Source organism: Lissotriton helveticus, chromosome 3_2, assembly GCF_964261635.1.
Source record: "Lissotriton helveticus chromosome 3_2, aLisHel1.1, whole genome shotgun sequence".
In the NCBI taxonomy this organism is placed as follows: Eukaryota; Metazoa; Chordata; class Amphibia; order Caudata; family Salamandridae; genus Lissotriton; species Lissotriton helveticus.
Genome location: NC_136062.1, coordinates 121413212 through 121434581, shown reverse-complemented (window position 1 = coordinate 121434581; position 21370 = coordinate 121413212). Strand labels below are relative to the sequence as shown.

Sequence of the window (21370 nt, the reverse complement as noted above, 5' to 3'; positions counted from 1 at the left end):
TAGTCGCGTGCCAGCCCCTTTTTACAGGATAAAGGTAGGAACTGGCCCCCTTCCAAATCAGATCATCTTTGAATCCTGAAACTACTTTCCACGAAAGGAACTCAAGACTTCTTCCTAAGATTTCTCCCTTGTGACTAAGGAGTAGTCACCCTGCATCCGCAGCCACCATCTTAAGGACATTGCGGTCTGCTGCAAGTCTCTCCTCCGGATCAAGACTGCCCAGCTCGACGAGAACCGGCTTCCCTGGCACCTCTGACCTCTACCTACATCATCAGTCACGCTGAGATTATCCAGTATTTGGGTGTCTTTCATAGATTCACATGCCTGAATCATTCCCCGTCGTCGAGACGGGAGCCTCCGGTATATAAAAAAGTAATGTCCTAGAGACATACATAGAGAGAATAGGCCTAAAGGTCTCACCTTAGTAGCCTATCCACGTCCTTTTGTAGGAAGGACCAAACAGAGCAGGCCCCAAGGGTCCCACCTTGGTGGCCTATCTGGGTCCTTTTGTAAAAAAGGACCAAATAAAGTGAAACAGCCAATCAGCTACTACCTCCTTCTAGAACCTTCCTGTCAGGAGCCCAAGTCTCTCAGATTTTCTACCGCACGTTGTGCTAGGGAGTCTCCACCTGAGCTCTCCTCAGGAAACTTATTTTCTTCATAAAAACGAATTATTAATCTTTTCAGAGCATGTCTGAAGGTCAGAAGAAAGGTCTGTTCAGGGCCTGTTCTTCCTGCAGCAAGAAGAGGCTTCACATCGACGATAAACATGATAGATGTTTATATTGTCTTTACCCTCACCACCAGGCCAAGGAATGCAAAATCTGCCGGACCTTCTCTAACAAGACCCTCAAGGACCGGGAAGGTCGACTTCTGTTGTGGCTCAACAGGCTCAAGACCAAGACTGCTGACTTGGCATCAGAAGGTGAGAGTGGGTCCGGAGCGTCCCAATTTTCTTTGAAGAGGCCAAGGGTTTCTTCCCCTAGCCCCACAGACACCCCTCCTATGAAGACTTCTAAAAAGTCCTCAGAGGGCAAGCCATCTGTGTCTGTCAAGGACCCGCCTGTCTCCAGGAAGGTGCCACTGGTCCTGGCGACGACGACGACATCTACGGTGCTTTCGGCACAGAAAACTGTCTCGACGTCGACGACGACAGTGTCGACGACGACGGCGTCGTCGGCCTACTCCTCGACCACGAGGATGACGCCTTCGTCGTCGTCGAGCAGACCTACGTCGTCGACCATTCCGGTCACTCCGTCGACGACGACGACAACATCGTCGATGACGAGACCATCGTCGAAGTCATCGACGACGACGACCCCGTCGACGAAGTCGGCACCGTCGACGAAACTAACCTCGTCGACGAAGATCATCCCGTCGACGATGGGAAAACCGTCGACGGCGAGTGCACCGTCGACGATGGGGACCTTACCGTCGACGAAGCTGCTGTCGATGAAGACATCGTCGTCACAACCACCGTCGACGACGACGACGAACTTCTCGTCGACGAAAATGCCTGCCAAGGCACCGTCGACTCCAGCATTGCCATCTACAGGACCATGGAAGGAGTCTGCACTCCTATCCCATGCTATGGATGCCTTTCCACCGCAAGTGAGCCACGTCATGGTAAAAATCACTAAAAAGCCAATTACGCCGAGTCAGACGTCACCAGGCAGGATACAACAACTACCACCTGCCTGTATACTACAAGGTCAGGAGTCGGACGAGGACTCCTTTACGCAAGCTACTAGCCCGTCGGATCTAGTGCTGAAATGTCAAACCACAGATGAGGAGCCGGAAGAGGAGGAAGACCTTCCTGAACAACAGGTCCACCCTCCGCCTCAGTCTCAGGTTACTCCTATGGTGTGCCTTCCGGCTTCTATAGTCTCGGACCTGCAATACCTTATTAAGGATTATAAGGAAAGGTTCCCGGAGAAGCATTCCGCGCCAACACCAGCACAGGCGCCAACACCTTCTTCTCGCCATAGACCCACTCCTCTGGTCATTCCACAGACACAGGTGCCCATTCAAACTGTTTCCTCATCTGAGGAAGAAGAACGAGAACAAGAGGAAGGGGAAGTGGATGACGACCAATCGGACCCTGACGCTGATCAAGACTATGTGGCACACTCTCCAGCCTCTCCAGCTCCACAGACTTCGGAGTCTCCACCTGCAGACATCGGTGGCTTTCACAACATCATGGAGCGGGCTGCCAAGAGATTCCACATGTCCATGGAATCTCAGGAGACAGAATGTTTCCTTTATGACTTTAAGGAACCCACAAAGAAAATTTCAAGGTCGATACCAATTATTGAATACATCTGGAAGCAGGGCAAGCAAATCATGCAATCACCCGCTTCTGTACAGGTGGTGGTGCCCAGGCTTGATAAGAAATATAAAGCCACATCAACGGCGCCGGTATGCCTGACTGGTCACCCCAAACCAGATTCCGTAGTGACTCAGGCGGCGCAGAAGAACTCAAGGAATCCGGCCTCGCCTTTATCGACACCACCGGATAAAGAGGGTAAAAAACTGGATGCCGTGGGCAAACGGTTTACGACCACATCAGCTATGACTGTTAAAGTGGCTAATTCTATTGCTCTACTTGGCCGTTATAATCGCCAACTATGGGCGGACATTGCGCCCTATCTGTCAAATCTGCCGGAAGATGTCAGAGAAGAGGCACATTCACTTCTTTTGGAGGGACAAACCTCTGCCTCAGAAATTATCGACTGTGCTATTGATGCCGCCATGACTGGCTTTCGGCAACTGGCGGGAGCTGCAGTCCTGAGGCGACAGGGCTGGCTCAAGGCCACCACTTTCCGCCAGGAGGTGCAAACCAGGATCTTGGACATGCCTTACGATGGCCAGCATCTGTTTGGTGAACAAATTGATACGGCCCTTACCACCATTAAAAAGGACACAGATACCGCCAAGGCTTTGGGTACTCTACAATTTCGGTCCCAGTCCTTTCGTGGCCAAAGGGGAAGAGGACAGTCTTCATACAAAGGTTCCTTTCAGAATCGGTCTTCGTACTCGTATTCACAGTCCAAGCCGCAATTTCAACAGCGACAACCCCAACAGGGAAGGCAGTCTTCCTATGGCAGATCCAATTACAAAGGAAAGGGACAAAAACGGCCTGCTGGCAACAGACAATGACTTGTCTCCCTGGCTAGCCCCTCCACCACTACATTCTTTAAGACTTGGAGGGAAACTAACATACTTCCTACGAAATTGGCAATCCATAACGACGGATCGTTGGGTTCTCCAACTCATTCGTTTTGGACATTCCCTAGAATTCACCTCTACTCCCCCAACAACACCTCCGTGCCACCGTTCGCACAGGCACCTGCGATTACTTCTTCAGGAAATAACTTCTATGTTGCAGAAGGGAGCGATAGAGAAAGTTCCACGGGCCCACATGAATCAAGGTTTCTACTCCCACTTCTTCCTAATCCACCAAAAAGGAAAGAAGTGGAGACCGATCCTGGATCTCAGGGCACTCAACGTGTTCCTAAAGAAACAATCGTTCCGTATGGTGACTTTGCAAGAAATCCTGGGTCTTCTGGAGGAAGGGGACTACATGACGTCTTTAGACCTTCAGGACGCCTACTACCATATACCTATTCTCAAAGGACACAGAAAGTTCCTCAGGTTTGCGGTGGCAGGACACCACTACCAATTTCGTGTCCTTCCATTCGGTCTCAAATCGGCCCCGAGGATATTTACGAAATGCCTGTCTCCAGTGGCAGCGTTCCTTCGTCAGCAAGGCCACCAGGTTTTTCCATACCTAGACGACTGGTTGGTGAAGGCACCGACGGAGGCCGGCGCAGCCTCATCCTCCAGCGCCTGTCTGGATATTTTCCACCGCCTGGGACTGACCCTCAACGCCGCAAAGTCGGTTCTGGAACCCAACAGAGTCATCACGTTCCTTGGAGCAACTCTGGATACGGAGCGGGTCAGAGCTTTCCCCTCTCGGGAGAGAAAGAACAAACTCATCTCCTTAGCCAAGGCAGTGGCTTCGAGGAAGACTCTCCCAGTCCGCACGTTCAAGTCCCTCCTTGGGATGATGTCTTCATGCATACTGCTCATTCCGCACTGCCGTCTGAAAATGCGTCCTCTTCAGGAAGCACTAACAAGACAATGGACGCAAGCCACAGGTTCTTTCGAGGACCGCATACGAGTCACTCGACCCATTATCAACCATTTGCAATGGTGGATGTCACTCCGCCATCTGTCGAAGGGTTTGCCATTCCTACTCCCAGCGGAGCCGCACGTAATAACTACGGATGCGTCACTGGAAGGCTGGGGGGCAGTCCTCCAGGAACTACAAATCAATGGGAAATGGACGACACAAGAAACAAAACTGCATATCAATCTGTTGGAATTACGAGCAGTTTTCCTAGCTCTCCAATCGTTTCTCCCACGCATTCGTCAATCCCCGGTGCTCGTCAGGACGGACAACACCACGACGATGCATTACCTGAACAAACAGGGGGGGACACGTTCGATCTCATTATCAAGAGAATCGCAAAGAATTTGGAATTGGCTTCTACAACACAGCATAGAATTAAAAGCGGAGTATGTCCCGGGCAAGGACAACGTTTTGGCGGACGCACTGAGCAGAGAGACGTCTCCTTCCCACGAATGGGAATTGGACATGGAGGTGCTGAACCATATCTTCAAGGAGTGGGGCACTCCCGCCATAGACCTCTTTGCCACCAGAGAGAACGCCAAATGCCCAAGCTTCGCAAGCAGGCATCACCACTCAGGAACCCTCGGGAATGCATTTTCCATCGCATGGCGCAACGTCTTTGCGTACGCCTTTCCGCCATTCCCACTAATACCCAGGGTCCTCAGAAAGATGAAATCGGAACCCTGCACTCTGATCCTCATTGCTCCAGCCTGGCCGAGGCAGCACTGGTTCACGGAACTTCATCGCCTATCTGCCCGGCCTCCTCTTCGCCTGAAGCAGTTTCCGGCCCTGATCACGATGTCTCAAGGGCAGGTTCTCCACCCGAACCTGAGCTCTCTGAAATTGTCAGCCTGGCTCCTGAATACCGCGAGTTCAGCCACCTGAGCATCCCGCAGGATTGCAGAGATGTCCTTGCAAAAGCTAGAGCTGTCAGCACTAACAAAACATACTCACTAAAATGGAAGCGATTCTGTTCCTGGTGTGTGGATCATGGCTTGCATCCCTTCCATGCCACTCCACAACAGCTGCTGCCATACTTGTTACATCTTGCGCAATCAGGCCTTGCGCATACATCCATCAAAGTGCATCTTGCAGCAATTTCAAGGTTCACGAGAACGGCTACGGGCCCTTCTTTGTGGGCGGACAGACTCATCAAACAATTCCTGAAAGGTTTATATAGGTCCTTTCCACGACCGCGACCTGTTCCTCCATCGTGGCACCTGAATGTGGTTCTTCATCAACTAATGAAGCATCCCTTCGAACCCATCCATAAGGCAGACATCAAGTTCCTATCTTGGAAAACGGCCCTCCTCCTGGCACTAACCTCTGCTAGAAGGGTCAGTGAATTGCAGGCTCTATCTGTTCAGGATCCTTTCCTTCAATTTCGAGAGGACAGAGTAATTCTGAGGACTAACCCTCGTTTCATTCCAAAAGTCCCCTCGGACTTCCATCTTAACGAACCAGTGGTGCTTAGATCGTTCTTTCCGAATCCTACCACGGCAGCCGAAAGAACTCTACATTCTCTAGATCTGAAGAGGTGCCTTAAATTCTACATTGATAAGACACGACACTTTCGAAAGTCAACACAGCTCTTTATTGCCTTTAGTAGACCAAGACTGGGCATGCCCCTGACGAAGCAGAGCATCTCAAGATGGATCTCTTCTGCGATCACCTTTTGTCACGACAAGGCTGGGCGACCTTTAGACTCACGTGTTAAAGCTCATTCGACTAGAGCCATGTCCACATCGGCAGCGTTGTTCGCTGGAGTGCCGATATTGGACATTTGCAGAGCGGCGACGTGGAAGTCCCCGCACACCTTCACCAGGCACTACTGCCTGGATACTGAGCTGATGAAGGATGCAGCAGTGGGCCGAGCAGTGCTTCGCCATCTATTTCAGTAAGGTGAGCCCTACTACATCCCTCCATCCTTTACGGGTATGCACATTCTCTTATTGTATGTATATTGCATTGCATTTTGTGATTTATGGTCATGTGATATGCTTTATCTACATGCTTGTACCTGATGTTCACACAGAATGTGCTTTATGTATTGCTCGCTACTCTGATTCAGGCATGTGAATCTATGAAAGACACCCAAATACTGGATAAGAAATGCGTTACTTACCTGTAACTGCAGTTATCCAGTATTAGTGTCTTTCATAGATTCACATGCACCCTCCCGCCTCCCCTGGCAGGGCTCACCTTTCTCTCTAAGGAGTTTACGCCTAACTAGCTTGGTGCGTACGAAAATCTGAGAGACTTGGGCTCCTGACAGGAAGGTTCTAGAAGGAGGTAGTAGCTGATTGGCTGTTTCACTTTATTTGGTCCTTTTTTACAAAAGGACCCAGATAGGCCACCAAGGTGGGACCCTTGGGGCCTGCTCTGTTTGGTCCTTCCTACAAAAGGACGTGGATAGGCTACTAAGGTGAGACCTTTAGGCCTATTCTCTCTATGTATGTCTCTAGGACATTACTTTTTTATATACCGGAGGCTCCCGTCTCGACGACGGGGAATGATTCAGGCATGTGAATCTATGAAAGACACTAATACTGGATAACTGCAGTTACAGGTAAGTAACGCATTTCTTCGTGGGTGTGACAAGACCTCGAGGGACCGGCCATCTTCAAGACTGCACGACTTCTTTCCAGCAAGCCCGCCGAGTAATTTCCTGGTGAGTGCTTTGGGGTCCGAGAAGCCCCGACCCTGAGCAGCTCCAGCACCGAAGTGCAGCCTCCCAGCATCTCCACGATCTGCGTGGGGCCCTTCTGCTTTTTGCTGCTCACCGCGTTGTTTGGCTACTAGCCCGCTGGCTTGTGGCCTTCTGAACGACGCCCGACGACATTTCTGCTGCTGGTCTGGTGGCTCCAGGCTGGCCCTTGCTCCCTTCCAAAAGAGGAGCACCCCGGACCCTCCTGGTCCACTCAAGACGCCATTTTGAGTCCACCGCGTGGGCTTGAATTAGCCAAGGCTTGTTGCCCAATCCTGGGTAACTTCGACGCCGACAGCTTCATCCATCGTGGGACAGCTCGCCTCTCCATCCTGGTCGCCGACAACGCCTCCTGGTCCGTGAGATCTGCAGAGCCAGCGTCGCCCACTCACCTAGTCGAGGTGACTTCGCCCGGTGCCATCCTGGTGCCCACTTAATCACTGGCTAGTGATTCAAGAACTTGGTCCCCTCTGCTTTCAGGTTTCTTCTTCCTCGATCCAGGCTTGGATCCAACGAACTTTCCTTCACTGGTCGCCTGCCAGCAACTTCCTTCTTCCAGGCTCCTGGTCCGGCAACGAGATCCCCGACGTCTTTTCAGACCTATGCAGCTGCAGCCCCTGGGCTAGGTAACTTCGGCACTTCGGTGTCCCAGCATAGCCTCACTATCCTAGGGTCAGGATCCACTGTCGTTTTCTTCCTACCAGGTCGGGTTCGCCCGTGAACACTTATTTATTATTTATTAATTAATCTTATAGAGCGCGACAGCTACCCATAAGGGTTTCCCGGCGCTGATTGACAGTAAGCACATAGTTGATCCTGAGGAGAAGAATTATTAGGCAAATAGCCAGGTCTTTAAGGCTCTTCGAAAACGGAGATGGCACTGCTCCATTCGTAAGTCCATAGGAAGAGAGTTCCACAATTTGGGTCCCAGTACAGCAAAGGAATGGCCTCCCATTCTAGAAAGTCTGAATCTAGGTACACAGAACAAATGTTGGGAAGAAGACACTAACTTTGCCTTTACTAGCTCCCATAGACTTTGTCCCTCATCCCGCGTGAGAGTACACACTCTGCACCCGAGTCCCCTAGGCCTCCTAGAAGTAATCTAACGATTCTATAGTCAAGTCCTAGCGAGTCCAAAGCCTATTAGTACTGTACTTACCTGCTAGTAATTTCGCATTCCACTTTTAAAGTATATGGTTTTTCGTGCCCCTCGGGCATTTGTGTATAACGTGCTAACTTAAGTATTTTCGTAAGAGTTTTGTTGTGTGCCTAGCACCCTGTCCTCATAAAGAGTACAGGGTTGTTGTGATTCTAATAAATACACTGTTTATTTTCATAACACTTGTGTGGTGTCCTTTCACTGGGTGTTCAAGGGGTAATGTGATGGTAAAACAGCTGGCTTAACACGCCCTCTAGAGTCTTAGCCTTAGACTGCTCGTATCCATGCTACTAGGATAGCTGGTCTATAAGGTTGACTTACAACCAATCATCAATAAGGGTTGTTTGGACTGATATATAGTGATCACTAGAATAGTGAACACTGCACATCAGGCCAACTTCTCACACCCACTAAGAGGAAAGAACCCTCCCAAAGCCGGAAAAGAGCGATAGGGACCATAGAACAAAACAAACTAAAATAACAAACCCCCCCCACACCCACCACCCTGCACCCCTGTAATGGCTACGGCCTAACCCACTAACAGCGTGCCTGTCGCCCCGGAACTGCCCCACAGTAGGGAAATTTATATAAAAGATTATATAAAAGAATGGAGGAGGAGAGAAACGAACCCACTCTTGGAATTCAATACTCAGGCCGCCCAACCCTAGACCCCATCGTCAACACAAACTGAATGCATCATATCCCCGGCTATCAATCAACACCCCAGCGGCACGAGCAACAACAGTATAAACACATGAGAGGCGCACAAAGGCTTACAGGAGCCCGGGCGGTGTAACATTGTCGCAATCGCCGCCAATGTATCCCCTTCGCATAAAGGGGCAGAGCGGTGAGATGGAAAACACGGAATGCAGCCACTGCACTCCGTCGGCTGGTCCGGTGCCAAGTACAGCGGCCGCTGTTGTTGCGTGCAATGGCGGCCGCACCCGGAGAACAAAGACCCGTCCACACCAGGCAGCGTCCGGGAGAAGGCGAGGGCGCCCAGCCGCTGTTGCCGCATGGAGCGACGGAAGAAACACACCAGCGGAGTCGGGGTCACCTCCCGCGCCCGAAAACAGCACGCAGGATCAGGACCAATGCCAGGATAGGTCGCGGGGCGGGAGGGAAGCGAGAAGGTCGGCGGAGCCGAAGGATTAGGCGGCCATCATGGCTGCAGGCTAGGCTCCTCCCCCACAATACTTTTTTAAATGTCCTTTTTTTTTCTTTTAGCCCAATCATTTTCACTAATCAAAGCCCGTGCAGCACCGAGCAGGCTAGTTTAGGCAGTCTGATTTTGGGATCTGGTGATTGCCTTGGACCTTTTTAGGTTTGTTGAAAAGGCAGAAGCCTATTGAGCGTGACTACAGTGTAGGATAGATAACTTCCTCAGATGTTTTTTCCAGTACCTTCCGGAGACCGTAATAAAATAGGTCCCACTTGAGGTAGATTTAATTACTCTAGTTCTTATCTACCTCTGGTATTAAGAGATCATGTGGGATAGTCTTTCAGCTCTTTCTCTCTCACTGGAACATTTTCTACTAAATTCCAATGAAAACTTGGGTTATGATTTAGGGTTCAGAGCACAAATTGTACTCCGAAGCACACCTCTCTAGACATTGCCATCAAAATGACGGTACTGTTCGTGAAATATTTAACTTGTTTTAATGACCACCACACCAAGAGAGTGTTCTTCCATGGTGTGGGGGTCATTTAAACGTTTTTACGGTCCCGTACCATCTAATTTTTCATGGCCATAAGAGAAAGTAAAAATTGGCCATTCGACTGCCCACTCTAAATCGGGCTAGAGGTCAAGTGGCCAAATCTCTGACAGCGCTTAATCTGTTGAGCTGTCGAAGAAGTATGTAAGTGACAGAAATTGACTCCTCTTTGTCACTGACCTGCTTTAGGTTCTCCAAACTGTAAACCAAGTGGAGCGGGTACTCCATGACAGAGTACCTTCTTTGCTCTCTTAATAAGCCACTTTATTACAAGCGCTCCAACTTTGTATTGGGCTCCCACCTGTATCATGAGAAATGTTCCATTTCAAGTGAACAACGGACCTCTGGATGATGCTTGCAACACTTGGGTGTTTACATTTAAAAAAAAAAAGAAATGACATTTCTAATGCTGTACGTCACAATGCATTCCTACTTTTTCTCCAAGGGGGAAAGAACTTAAACATCCTCAAATTGGTTCTTTCCACCGCCATGGTGTACTGAATGGCCTCCACAGTGGCCACTTGTCACTCCTAGATGGGCCCCATAGCATCTTGATTTGTTTTTATAAAGACATGTTTACAATTAGTATATTGAAATCCATGTATGAAATATTCAACTAATCATTTTCCTGTTTTTTTTTTTCAGCAATATGTAAAATTTGTGAATTATCTTATGATAATGAGCAAGTTTTGTTACAACACATGAAGGATAATCATAAGCCAGGTGAAATGCCGTATGTTTGCCAGGTACTCAAGTAATCCATTTAAGCAATTTTACTTGTGCAACTTCATTTCAGTTAATGTATCAGTGTTTTTTTTTTTATTAGGTGTGTAGCTACAGGTCTTCATTATTCTCAGATGTAGAAAGCCACTTTAGAACAGTTCATGAAAATACAAAAGCCTTGCTTTGCCCCTTCTGCCTCAAAGTTGTCAGAATTGGAACACTGTATATGCAGCATTACATGAAACATCAGGTGAGTTGGTGGTTTGTCTGCAAGTTTAGTAGTAAAGGAAATATGTCTTTATGTTAAGAGCTGTTTCATTACAGAAAGCAAAGCTTCTCTTTATAATTATAACTCCAGAACAGTCCTATAGTTGGGTTCCTAAAGAGAAACTTAGTCTGATTATTTGTGAAGTATTACATACATGTATATTAACCCTTAAAAGTGTACATATGTGTGTGCGTGTATGTGTATATGTGTATAGATATTTATATATGTCTATGTATATATATATATATATATATATATATATATATATATATATATATATATATATTTGCCTTTTCTTTAGCTTCTGCAGCAGCCAGTGATTGTTGGATAGTATCCAAATTGGCTACTGTTTATCACTAGGTCTTATTACTCACCAAGATTATAGCATCTGTAGAGACTTCTAATCGCAGATTCTGCACTTTTGAGTTATCGCCAGGCATCAGACTGCATCAGGATAGTTTTCATGAGCAGTACCTCTGTGTGCCAGTAGGCGGCATCATTCGGATCCGCATGGTGCAGTTGGCAAAGTCCGCATCAGAAATTACTTGTGCGGGACTTATATAGGTACTTCCCCAGCGCACTGACTTCAGTTGTTTTCTTTCTGCATAGACTTGGAGAAGAGATACCCCCAGTCACTCTTTGACTTACTTTTTTTTAACCTTTTGTCAAAGACTTTTCAGGTCCAGTCTAGCACGCATACACTGCTCTACGAGACTTGTTGTACTGGAGTATGTAATAGAAGCCCTGCCCACGCTCCGCCCATATTTTTCATTGGTTTGTGTCATTGTTCTTCGTAAATGCTGGCTTCTGATTCCTAAATAGGCTTGTAAGTCCTTCCTTAGTACCGCCTTCTCTTAATTTGTAACCTCCCATGTTACTTGTTATTTATTCTGTAAACACTATTTTCTTAATTGAGTTTCTCTTGCTAAAGGCATGACGTGCTTTGCTTACATTCCGCGCACCATGCCTGCTTTCTCTTTTCAAGCAGCCGGGACAATGGCGGGCACTTCTTTCCAATGCCATAGGTATTGCACACTTTTTTTTATGTTGCTTTTGCTAAACCTGTCTTTTTTGTGCCTCGTGTCACTGCTTCAACCCAAATCTAACTTCTGAGTTTCTTCCCATATCCCTTGTGTATTAAAGTCTTACACCTTCTCTGAGCATTATGAATGGGTATGCTACAGGAAATTATGTTTTATTCTCCTGCGGGAGTTGCCCTCGTTTGTAGTGACAATACATACATCAAAGAGCAAACTATACATTATTTGCAAAGATGTCATTTTAACGAATGAATGAAGAGAAAGAAAAAAGGGAAGACGAGGAAAAAATTAACAGGAAACCTATGTACGACACAAGCAAATATGAATTCGTAGAAAATGTATTAACAAATGTCATAAATACTAAAACATATAGAACAATGGCGCTCAACAAGGTACACAAACAATAAAATAATCATTAATACATTGTGTAAACAAACAAGTGGCTACGGGAAGGGATTATTCATAAATAGGAAGTTCAGAACAAAACTGAAACACAAAACAAAAATGTGTCCTTCATTAAATGTGTCGACATATATTCGTCGACAACGTTTCGACCGTTGTAGATATTGACGTAATCATCGGGACACAAAGACAACTATCAGAGAGTCCAGAACAATTAGATAAGACATCTATTCAAATGGGACAGAAAATCCAACCAGAGTTTCAACGCTGCATTTTTTGCCATCCAGTGATTGGCTGAAAAAACGGTTATTCCAAAGTAAAATAATGAAGGTAACCTTCCATCGTTCTAAATATGGGACACAGTGTCAAATGGGCCCCCACAAAGGAACAACAAGAAATTCAAGGAATTTTCAAAAAGCCAATACAATTGGCAGTGAGCGAATCAGCAACTTGTTCCCATCTTTGAAATTCATGACCATGAGATTGTGACTAAAGTTCCGGTATGTGTCCCAAAGAACTCTTTAAACCACCATTAAAGTGTTCTCGCATTTGTGAGAGATTGAGCTATTGGCATTAAAATTAACAAAACCTTTTATTTATGTGTTGCTCTTCAAAAACAAATAAAAGGCATTGTCATTTACAATGCCAGTAGCTTAAACACTCGCAAATGCGAGACCTATTGCATTGAAAATACTTGTTAAGACATTGTCTCCTGGTTTAGTAGGATGTCCACAAAGAAGGCTGGTATCTGAAAGAGACACGTTAGTGATAGATTCCTTACCTTAGAATATCCCCAGGCGTCAGACTGGATCCGGAAATTTTTGCGTAGCAATACCCCTGCGTGTCGGTAGGCGTCGTCTGCGGCTCCGCGTCCGTCGTCGACGTTGTTAGCGCCTGAATGACGTCGTCGGAGTACTTAGACGCCGCCCATGCGCTCTGACGTCAGTTCTTCTTTTTTCCGCACCAGCTAGCGCAGATCCGGAGAAGCTCTACCCTAGTCATTTTTTGACTAAACTTCTTGATCTTTTTGATAATTTTTCTACTCGAGTCTTCAACTCCGACGGTGCCGGTAGGGATGCCCGGGTTCAAGCCCTGTTCGAAGTGCGACCGACTGATGTCGGTCACGGACCCCCATCGCCGGTGCCTAAAGTGCTTAGGCCTCGACCACGACGACCGCACCTGCTCCGACTGCCGGGCCCTGACGTCGAAGGCTAGGCGGGAGCGGTCCCGCAAGCGGCTCAAGCTCCGGCAGTCGGCCTCGCGCCGTTCCAGGTCACAGTCCCACGGAAGGTCGAGGGACCGGTCACGGGGTCGGAGTCCCCGCAGCTCCGGGAGTGGCCATCGGTCGTCGGGATCCAAGTCCTCAGGTAAGAGGCATGAGAGGTCGGAGCGGCATCATCGCTCCTCCGACCCACAAGATGCTCGCACGATGCGGCCAGGGGTTCGGGCGACACCGCCCACGCGGCTCAGAGAGAGTCGCAAGCGTCGCCGCCTGCCCCACACCTTCGGGTCCCTGGGCACGGTGCGACGCCGGAGGAGGTCGAGCGGTACCTCATGGCCGTGAGGTCCCTTCCTCCTCAGCCTGGCCCCGCGGCGCCTTCGGGCCCAGAGGTCCCGGCTGGAGGCCCTAGCGGGTCGGGCGCTTCGGCCCCGACGCCGCCGGGTGCTTCGGCCCCGACGCCGCCGGGTGCTTCGGCCCCGACGCCGCCGGGTGCTTCGGCCCCGGCGCCGCCGGCGACTTCGGTCCCGGCGCCACAGGGCCTCACCGGACCAGCTTCCGGGTCGTCGCCGGTCGACCTCACGACCTCACCGGCGCCAGCCCCGAGGGTGTCGCCCCCGGCGCCCATTGTGGACGCCGTCCCCAATCTTCCCTTCGGTCCGCCTCTGGCGCCGCTTCCGACGGTCTGTTGACCCTGAGTTACAGGAGACTGGTGGCGGAGGTGATTGGGAGGGGTCTGAGGACCCTCTGGCACAGGAGTGTCAGTCTCAAAAGGACTGGGCATATGAGCTTGGGGAGGCCAGTGGTAGTGATACCTCGCCAGACACTGGATTTGTCTCCCCTCCCACCGTGGCTACGGAGGAGGGGGCTGCTTATAACGTAGTGTTAACGAGGGCAGCCAAGTCCTTGGGCCTTGAGCTCCTCGTTGCGGCCGTGAGGACTAATCTCCTCACTAAGGTTCTTAAACTGCAGGCAAGCTCCAGTGAGCCTCTGCTGAAGTTTATTGAAGCCTTATGTGACGTTCTTGTGGGCGCTTGGTCCAAGCACGCCACGGGTCCGCCTGTGGATAGGAACGTGGCCAGACGCTACCGCCCGGCTCCGGGCGACCCTTGCTTTTTGTCCACCCATCCCACCCCCGAGAGCCTGGTTATCCGGGCCTCCACTTCCCAGACCGCATTCCCGACGGTCCCGCCCGATCGGGAATCCAAGAGATACGAACAGTTCGGGAAGAAAGTGTTCTCGTCCCTGAGTGTTCTCGTCCCAGACTGCTGTCTGTCAATACCACGTGTTTCTTGGGCCGCTACACCCACACACTGTGGGAAACTGTCGCGGACGTGCTGCCACAATGCCCGGAGGAGGTCCGGGATAAACTCGCCCAAGCCCTTGTGGAGGGTCGAGATGCCGCACGATACTCTATCCGGTGTGGACTGGATACCACGGACACACTGGGCAGGGCGATGGGAACGACAGTGGCGGTTCGCCGCCAAAGCCTGGTTGAGGTCCGCCAATTTCTCGGCCGATGTCCAGGCCACCCTCCTGGATATGCCCTTCGATGGCCGTCGCCTTTTTGGCGACAAGGCAGACCATGCGCTGGAGCGCTTTAAGGACTCCAGGGCTACGGCCAAGTCCTTAGGCTTCTCGGCCACGCGGCAGCAATCGGGTGCCTTTCGCTCCTTTCGTGGCCACGGAAGGGGCGTTCCCACACGTGCTGCCAGCCACGCACCGCAGAATACCCAGCAGCGCGGTGGCGGCCGTGGAAACCGCCGTGGCGGCGGCGGTCGGGGTCAGCGGCGAGGCCAGTCCACACCTCCCTCCGCAGCACCTGCCTCCAAGCCTTCCTAGTCCGAGCTTTCAGGCCCATGTGACGCCTGTGGGAGGCAGGGTTCGCCATCACCACTTCCACTGGCGCACTGTCACATCGGACAGGTGGGTGCTGCAAATCGTCCGAAGGGGCTACTCCCTCCCCTTCGAGGCGACCCCTCCAGCCATGCCACCGCAATTCCACCGCGTGTCGGGGTGTGGAAAAGTAAATTTTGCCATGTTCTGTGTCCCTACGCCTCATCCATCATATGTTATGTGTGCATGATCAATATGCATATGTTATTCCCCATTTCTGATTAATGACGCAATTCCAGTTGTGTCCACCTCTAGTATGTTAGTTTCCAGTCCTCGTGAATACTACGAATATCAGGCCTATGTAAGTAATGTTGCCACGTTTCTCAGTGTGCACGTTATTCAATTATAAAGTCCCCGTTTCCAGGCCTCAAAAGGGCCCGGACCACAGATTCAGCTCCTGTCTCCTGAAAGCCTCGCTGAGGAGCGATACAGCCCCCACCTGTATCCTCGACCCTTCACTTACTTCCTGCCTTGCAGTGCCCGGTGCACCCCGGCTCTGCCTCTGAGTCTGCCAAAAGTATGTTATAGTTCCAGCTATCAGTTCAGTCCTCCTCCTCTGCATTCCTAAGCTACTGAACTGCATCAATAGTTTCCGTCATTGTCTAGCCTTCTCGTCTCCACGTTAGAGAAATACTGTATTTAATGGTCATTTAGTATTCTTCATCACGCACTACATGTAGAATAATGCATGGTCCAGTCTTAGAATCAAGTTAGCTTTTCCCCTCATGACTTCTAGTTTATATCAACATGTTCCCTAAACATTAGATACCAGATAGGGTTTAGGTACATGTCGCTCCGACCCTTCAGACTTTAGTCTCTGCTCCTAGCACAGAGTTCGTAGCCCCCAGCTTCTCCTAGTAACACGTCATTGCCAGTTTTCGCGCACCATTAGGTTAGAGGTCCCGGCTCCTTAGGTAGCCCCCTCCAATGTTTCCGCCCATTCATGACATATTCTGTTACGTTTGCATCACATGTCTATGTATACGCCCAGTTACACCTCTTTTTACTGTTATCTCTCGCGACTGCTACGCGTCACGCCTTCTACTCCACCTACTGTTACGCCTACTGCAATGTAATGCTATCTGTTTGCGCTATGTATATAAGTCAATGTTTTGTTATTAAATGTTAGCGCGCTCATCCCAGACCCAGCCCCGGCAGCTGCTGGGCCCCAGTTGTCCTGCTGGGCCTTATTGTCCTATTCCCATGCAGGTTGTCCTGATCCTGTCCTTATGCTGTAATAAACCTGCAGAAACTCCTACTACCTCGAATCTTGACTCTTATTTTATTGAGCTATCTGTTATGCTATAAGTCTAGTCAAAAATAGGGTATTAATTATTTATTTACCACATAATGGCGCCCGAATAGGGACTTGCCCTTTCCCCACGCGTCGGTGAAGCCACGCCGACCCCCTGACCCTCTGCAGTCGTGACGGAACCATACCGTGCACTGGCAGATATTTCTGCTCCAAGTATCCCTCAGGCCCACGGAGGAGACGGAGGAGGCGGTCCAGCATCCGAACGAGACGGTGGAGGAACGCGGCGAGTCCCGACCAGAGCCCAAGCCGAGAGTCCAAGGTCCGAGGTATCCGGAGGCCCACCCGTAACTGAAGTCCGAAGTCCGAAGTCCGTCGTAGTCCAGTCCCGTTCGAGGCCTTCCGTTCCGTGCTGCCCGGTGAGTACCATTGCTGGGGTAGTGTCTAGACAGGGTCAGTCTAAATTGACTCCTGGTCCGTGGGTTGGTGGTACCCAAGCCCACAAACGAAGTGTTCACCTGGGTGGATACGGGTCTTGATGCGTTCCTTTATGGGACCGGTATGTTCCGTACTGTTACAGCAGTGCATCCAGAACTCTAGTCTGTTCCGTTCTCGAGAATTCTGTTCTGTTTCTGTTTTCAGTATTTTCAGGTAGTATTCTGTTCGAACTGTTATGTTATGATATTGTTTAATGTATTTCCAATGTCGTGGTATGCCTGAATTGTTTTCCCAATTGTTATTGTTTTTCGTGTATTGTATTGTGTTCCGATTCAAGTTCAGAATGCCGCTCTTTTCCAAGTTACGTCAGTTAAAAACTAGAAAGGGTCTGCTGGAAGCAGCAGTTCCTGTTCCGCCTAGGGACAGTCCAGGTCACTTTATGTATCAGAAACATGGCATAAGCGCCATATTGTATCTAGATTTATGGGTAGAGTATACCAAACAGTTAGAAGAAAAGTATAGATGGCCCGTATCGGGTACATGGGATGCCGAATGTATCATGCGAGTAGAAGAAGCATTATGGAAAAAGAAAGCCAGACAGTCACAGAAAGATGCCATCGAGTTATGGCGTAAGGAAGCTCATAAAAGAACGGAAAAGGAAGTCAGAAAGTCAGAGTTAAGTAGAGAATCCCAAGAACGAGCCCAAGAAAGAGAATTAATCGAGATAGGTGAACAAGTCAAAGCCGAACAGTCAGACAGACAGAGGCATGCCCTTATTAAGGGTATGTATCCTCTCCTTGCCGAAGGCTTGCCGAAAGCGACCCCAGAGGCACCCAGTAATTTCCCGCCACCATTAGTTCCGACCAAGCTGCGTCACAAACCGACTGCAGCTGATATTTTTATTTCGTCCTATTTGGACGACACAGTTCCAGAATATGCAAATCCAGTTCGCGCTCCACCTGTCCCTGTAAATCAGGCACTTCCCGTTCCTCCAGACACCGGAGTACCTGTTACGGTACCCCCGGGTCAGCCTGCCATACAAGTTCAGCCCACGTTACAATTACCGACCCTGCAAGCACGAAGAATGTCAGTCGACGATTCTAGTATAGGGGCCGCAGGAGGAGGTCCTCCTCAAACCCCGCCGCCACACAAACGTTTATCAGCACTCGAATTACATGCCCAAGCATCACAGCGTACTCCTAAAAGTAATAAGTCTGTTACAGAAATCAGACAAGCCCTTGCCGAATGTGTCTATGACACAGTCCCAGGCGAGTATAATATGGTTTTATATTCCGTACGCGTAAGGAGGGTGACCGAGTATCTAGTCACCTTACCAAATATGAAAGAAGATCTAGACAGAATATATCGTTTCATCCGTACAGGGGATGATCCAGAAAGTATTGGCGAGATTATGTCTCAAAGGAAAGCCGAGATTCAGCTCATGATATTAAAGTTCCTGATCAATTGTCTAATAAGAGAACAAGATTACCCGTCTAAAGATCCCGCCGAAATGAGAATCCTGACAAGGTGGAGTGATAATATAGCCGAGGGTAAGCACAAGACCATTAGTGCCATGGAAAGTATGTACAAGAAAATTCGTAAAGAAATAATAAGGTTACACGAACAGCGTAAAGCAGCACAAGTAAGCGAGAAAGAAAGTATCTCTGATCCTGAAGAGGAAGACGAGAATCCCGCCAGAATAGCGTATGTAGGAAAATCCAGATTTCCAGATCGCCATTTACGTCTAGAACCTAAGTCTATTTTTCATCATCCAGCACCAGAACGAGGTTCTCTAGAACAAGTATTTCAAGCTACCGATCACATTCTGAAATCACGAGTCGGTTATAGCGAATTAAGTACCATGCATGAACAAGAACTAGCCCGATCAGCAGTCCGATGGATTACTGATTCTACCACTTTTCCAGACGAAATAGTGGCACAAATGTTTCTGAAATTGCCCCCAGCCGAGCAACGACTGGTGGGTATGTATATGATCCAGCACCTCATTACCCTGTATGAGGGTCAACATTCTGATCCAGGCCCGTTACATGATATCCTGAACGAGTTACTCCAGTATAGATGGAGAGGTCTAGGTACCGATTTAATAAGTGTCATTCTAGAACAGCGTCACAAGTATAGAACGTTCCTGAACCCGCATTTTGTTCATGTTTCACCCCCAGAAAGTAAATCATTCTACATAGACAGACAGAATCCGTTACGAGAAGTCCACCCAGTCCAAGGGGCGGGTGGCGTAATGCAACGAGTGTTTGTATACACTCCGATATCAAAGATGGAACTTCTTGAAATGAAGAAATTAATCCCCTGTCATGACAAAGATCCAGCGGGGTTCCATAGAGAATTAAAAGACATGCTCCGTATGGGAGAATACACTTACCCAGATATCATTAAAATGTTAAAGGTCCTGCTACCCGCAGGGGTGTATGAAAAGTTAAAGGAAAAAGAATGGGAGGTGGGAGAGAAAAAGATCGATTGGACAGCTCTAGAAGCTGAAGACAAGGCACGAGTACCAGGTACCGGTCTTGGAGATAAATGTAAAGAATTACCAGAATTATTGATTCAAGTTTTACCCAGATTATTGACAACTAGGAAAGAAGACTGGGATGCAATCTCAGCCTGTAAACAGAAACAAGATGAAGACATTAGTGATTTTTATTCTAGATTTGAGAAATGTTTCAGTATTAACAGTGGTCTCAAGACAAGTAGTGAGTCATACCCTCATCTTTTCGTTACTAAATTAGTCGAGAATTCAAGTCCACAAATTAAAAACCGAGTTTTGAAAGTCGAAAGCACCTGGCAAGCAAATACTCCGTCCCAGATGCTCCAGATGCTCCAGTATCACCAGAATAGAATCAGAGAAGAGCAAGAACACGAAAGAAAACGTATGAAAGACACGAAAATGAAAGTGCTAGTTGCACAATCTATTCCTCAAGACAGTCAGAAGAGGGGTCCGAATCAAGCCAGTCATCCTGCAGCTCCCGTTAAAGGGAACTGCAATTATTGTAAACAGCCAGGTCATTTTATAAACGAGTGTGCAGTTCTGAAACACAACATAGCTACTGGTAAGACTAAAGAAAGACCACGTCCGCCGAGACAAGAACAAGTTTCACAGACTCCTCAGTCACAGAATGCACCACAGACAGTTACAGTACCGCAGCCTATTGCTGCAACACAGCACGTTACATCACAGATGTACCAGTATGCACAGTCCGAGTATCCAGAGTACCAGTCATATTCATGAAACAGCCTAGAGAGGGAGGTAGGCTTGCCTCTCATCGAGATACCTGTAGATCAAGAAGGTCCCTATGTTCACAGTCAAGTATTAGGGAAAGACAGAAAGTTTTTGATCGATACAGGGGCAAGTAGGACCACAATTAGTAATGCCGAAGTTCCAGGGGCTCCGCTCTCAGGCTCAAGAAATGTTTCCCTTGGATTTTCAGGAAAACCCATAGTTAATGAGATATCTAAGCCAGTTACTCTAGAAGTAGGTCCATTGTCCCGTACTACTGATCTGTTACTTACTAAGTCATGTCCAGAAAATCTATTAGGCATTAAGACATTGAAAGAATTAGGTGCAGTTATTTGCTGTTCCCCAGAGGGAATACGTCTGTTCCTACGTGACTTTAAGGGTCACTATGTATTACGAGATTTTGATTCAAGATTGTCTAATGTTCCGCAGCATTTATGGGCGCAAGGTCCAACTGATGTAGGTTACATGCAAATCACACCCCATCGTGTGACTCTCAAACCAGGTGTAGTGTTACCACGAATCAGGCAGTACAGATTGCCACCTGAGGCCGTAGCAGCCTTATCCAAAATTATTGACGAGCTCATGGCTCAAGGAGTAGTTGTAGAAACTGACTCCAATGTATGCAATTCTCCGATCATTCCAGTCATGAAACGTACTGATCCAAATGCACCCCCAGTATATCGATTAGTGATTGATTTACGAGAGCTTAACAAATGTATTATTCCTCAATACCCAGTTGTCCCAGACATTTCTTCCCTGTTAACAGCCATTGATTCCGAAGCCATGTTCTTCACTGTCATAGACCTCAAGAATGCATTTTTTAGTGTTCCAATTCATCCAGACAGCCAGTTTCTTTTCGGATTCTGTTTAAATGGAAGGAGCTATATGTTTACACGCGCTCCTCAAGGTTTCACAGAAAGCCCTAGTATTTACAGTCAAGCACTCAAGAGACAACTAGATAATATTCACATGCCAACTGACACTGCCCTGCTCCAGTATGTCGATGATCTACTGATCACAGCCCGTTCTGAACGTGCTTGCGAGCGAGCATCACTTACAGTTCTGTATTTCCTTGCCGAGATGGGGCA

General features: G+C 48.6%; 1 protein-coding gene across 4 annotated transcripts in view; it reads left to right on the top strand.

Moving 5' to 3' along the window:
* The window catches only part of ZNF280D (zinc finger protein 280D), a 722832-nt gene that overhangs the window by 281198 nt on the left and 420264 nt on the right, over positions 1–21370 (top strand). For all 4 annotated transcript variants that reach the window (XM_078684884.1, XM_078684882.1, XM_078684883.1 and 1 more), the window contains exons 10-11: positions 10422–10522; positions 10603–10749. In XM_078684884.1, the coding sequence (XP_078541010.1) occupies positions 10422–10522; positions 10603–10749 (248 nt within the window). The remainder of the gene's footprint in view (positions 1–10421; positions 10523–10602; positions 10750–21370) is intronic.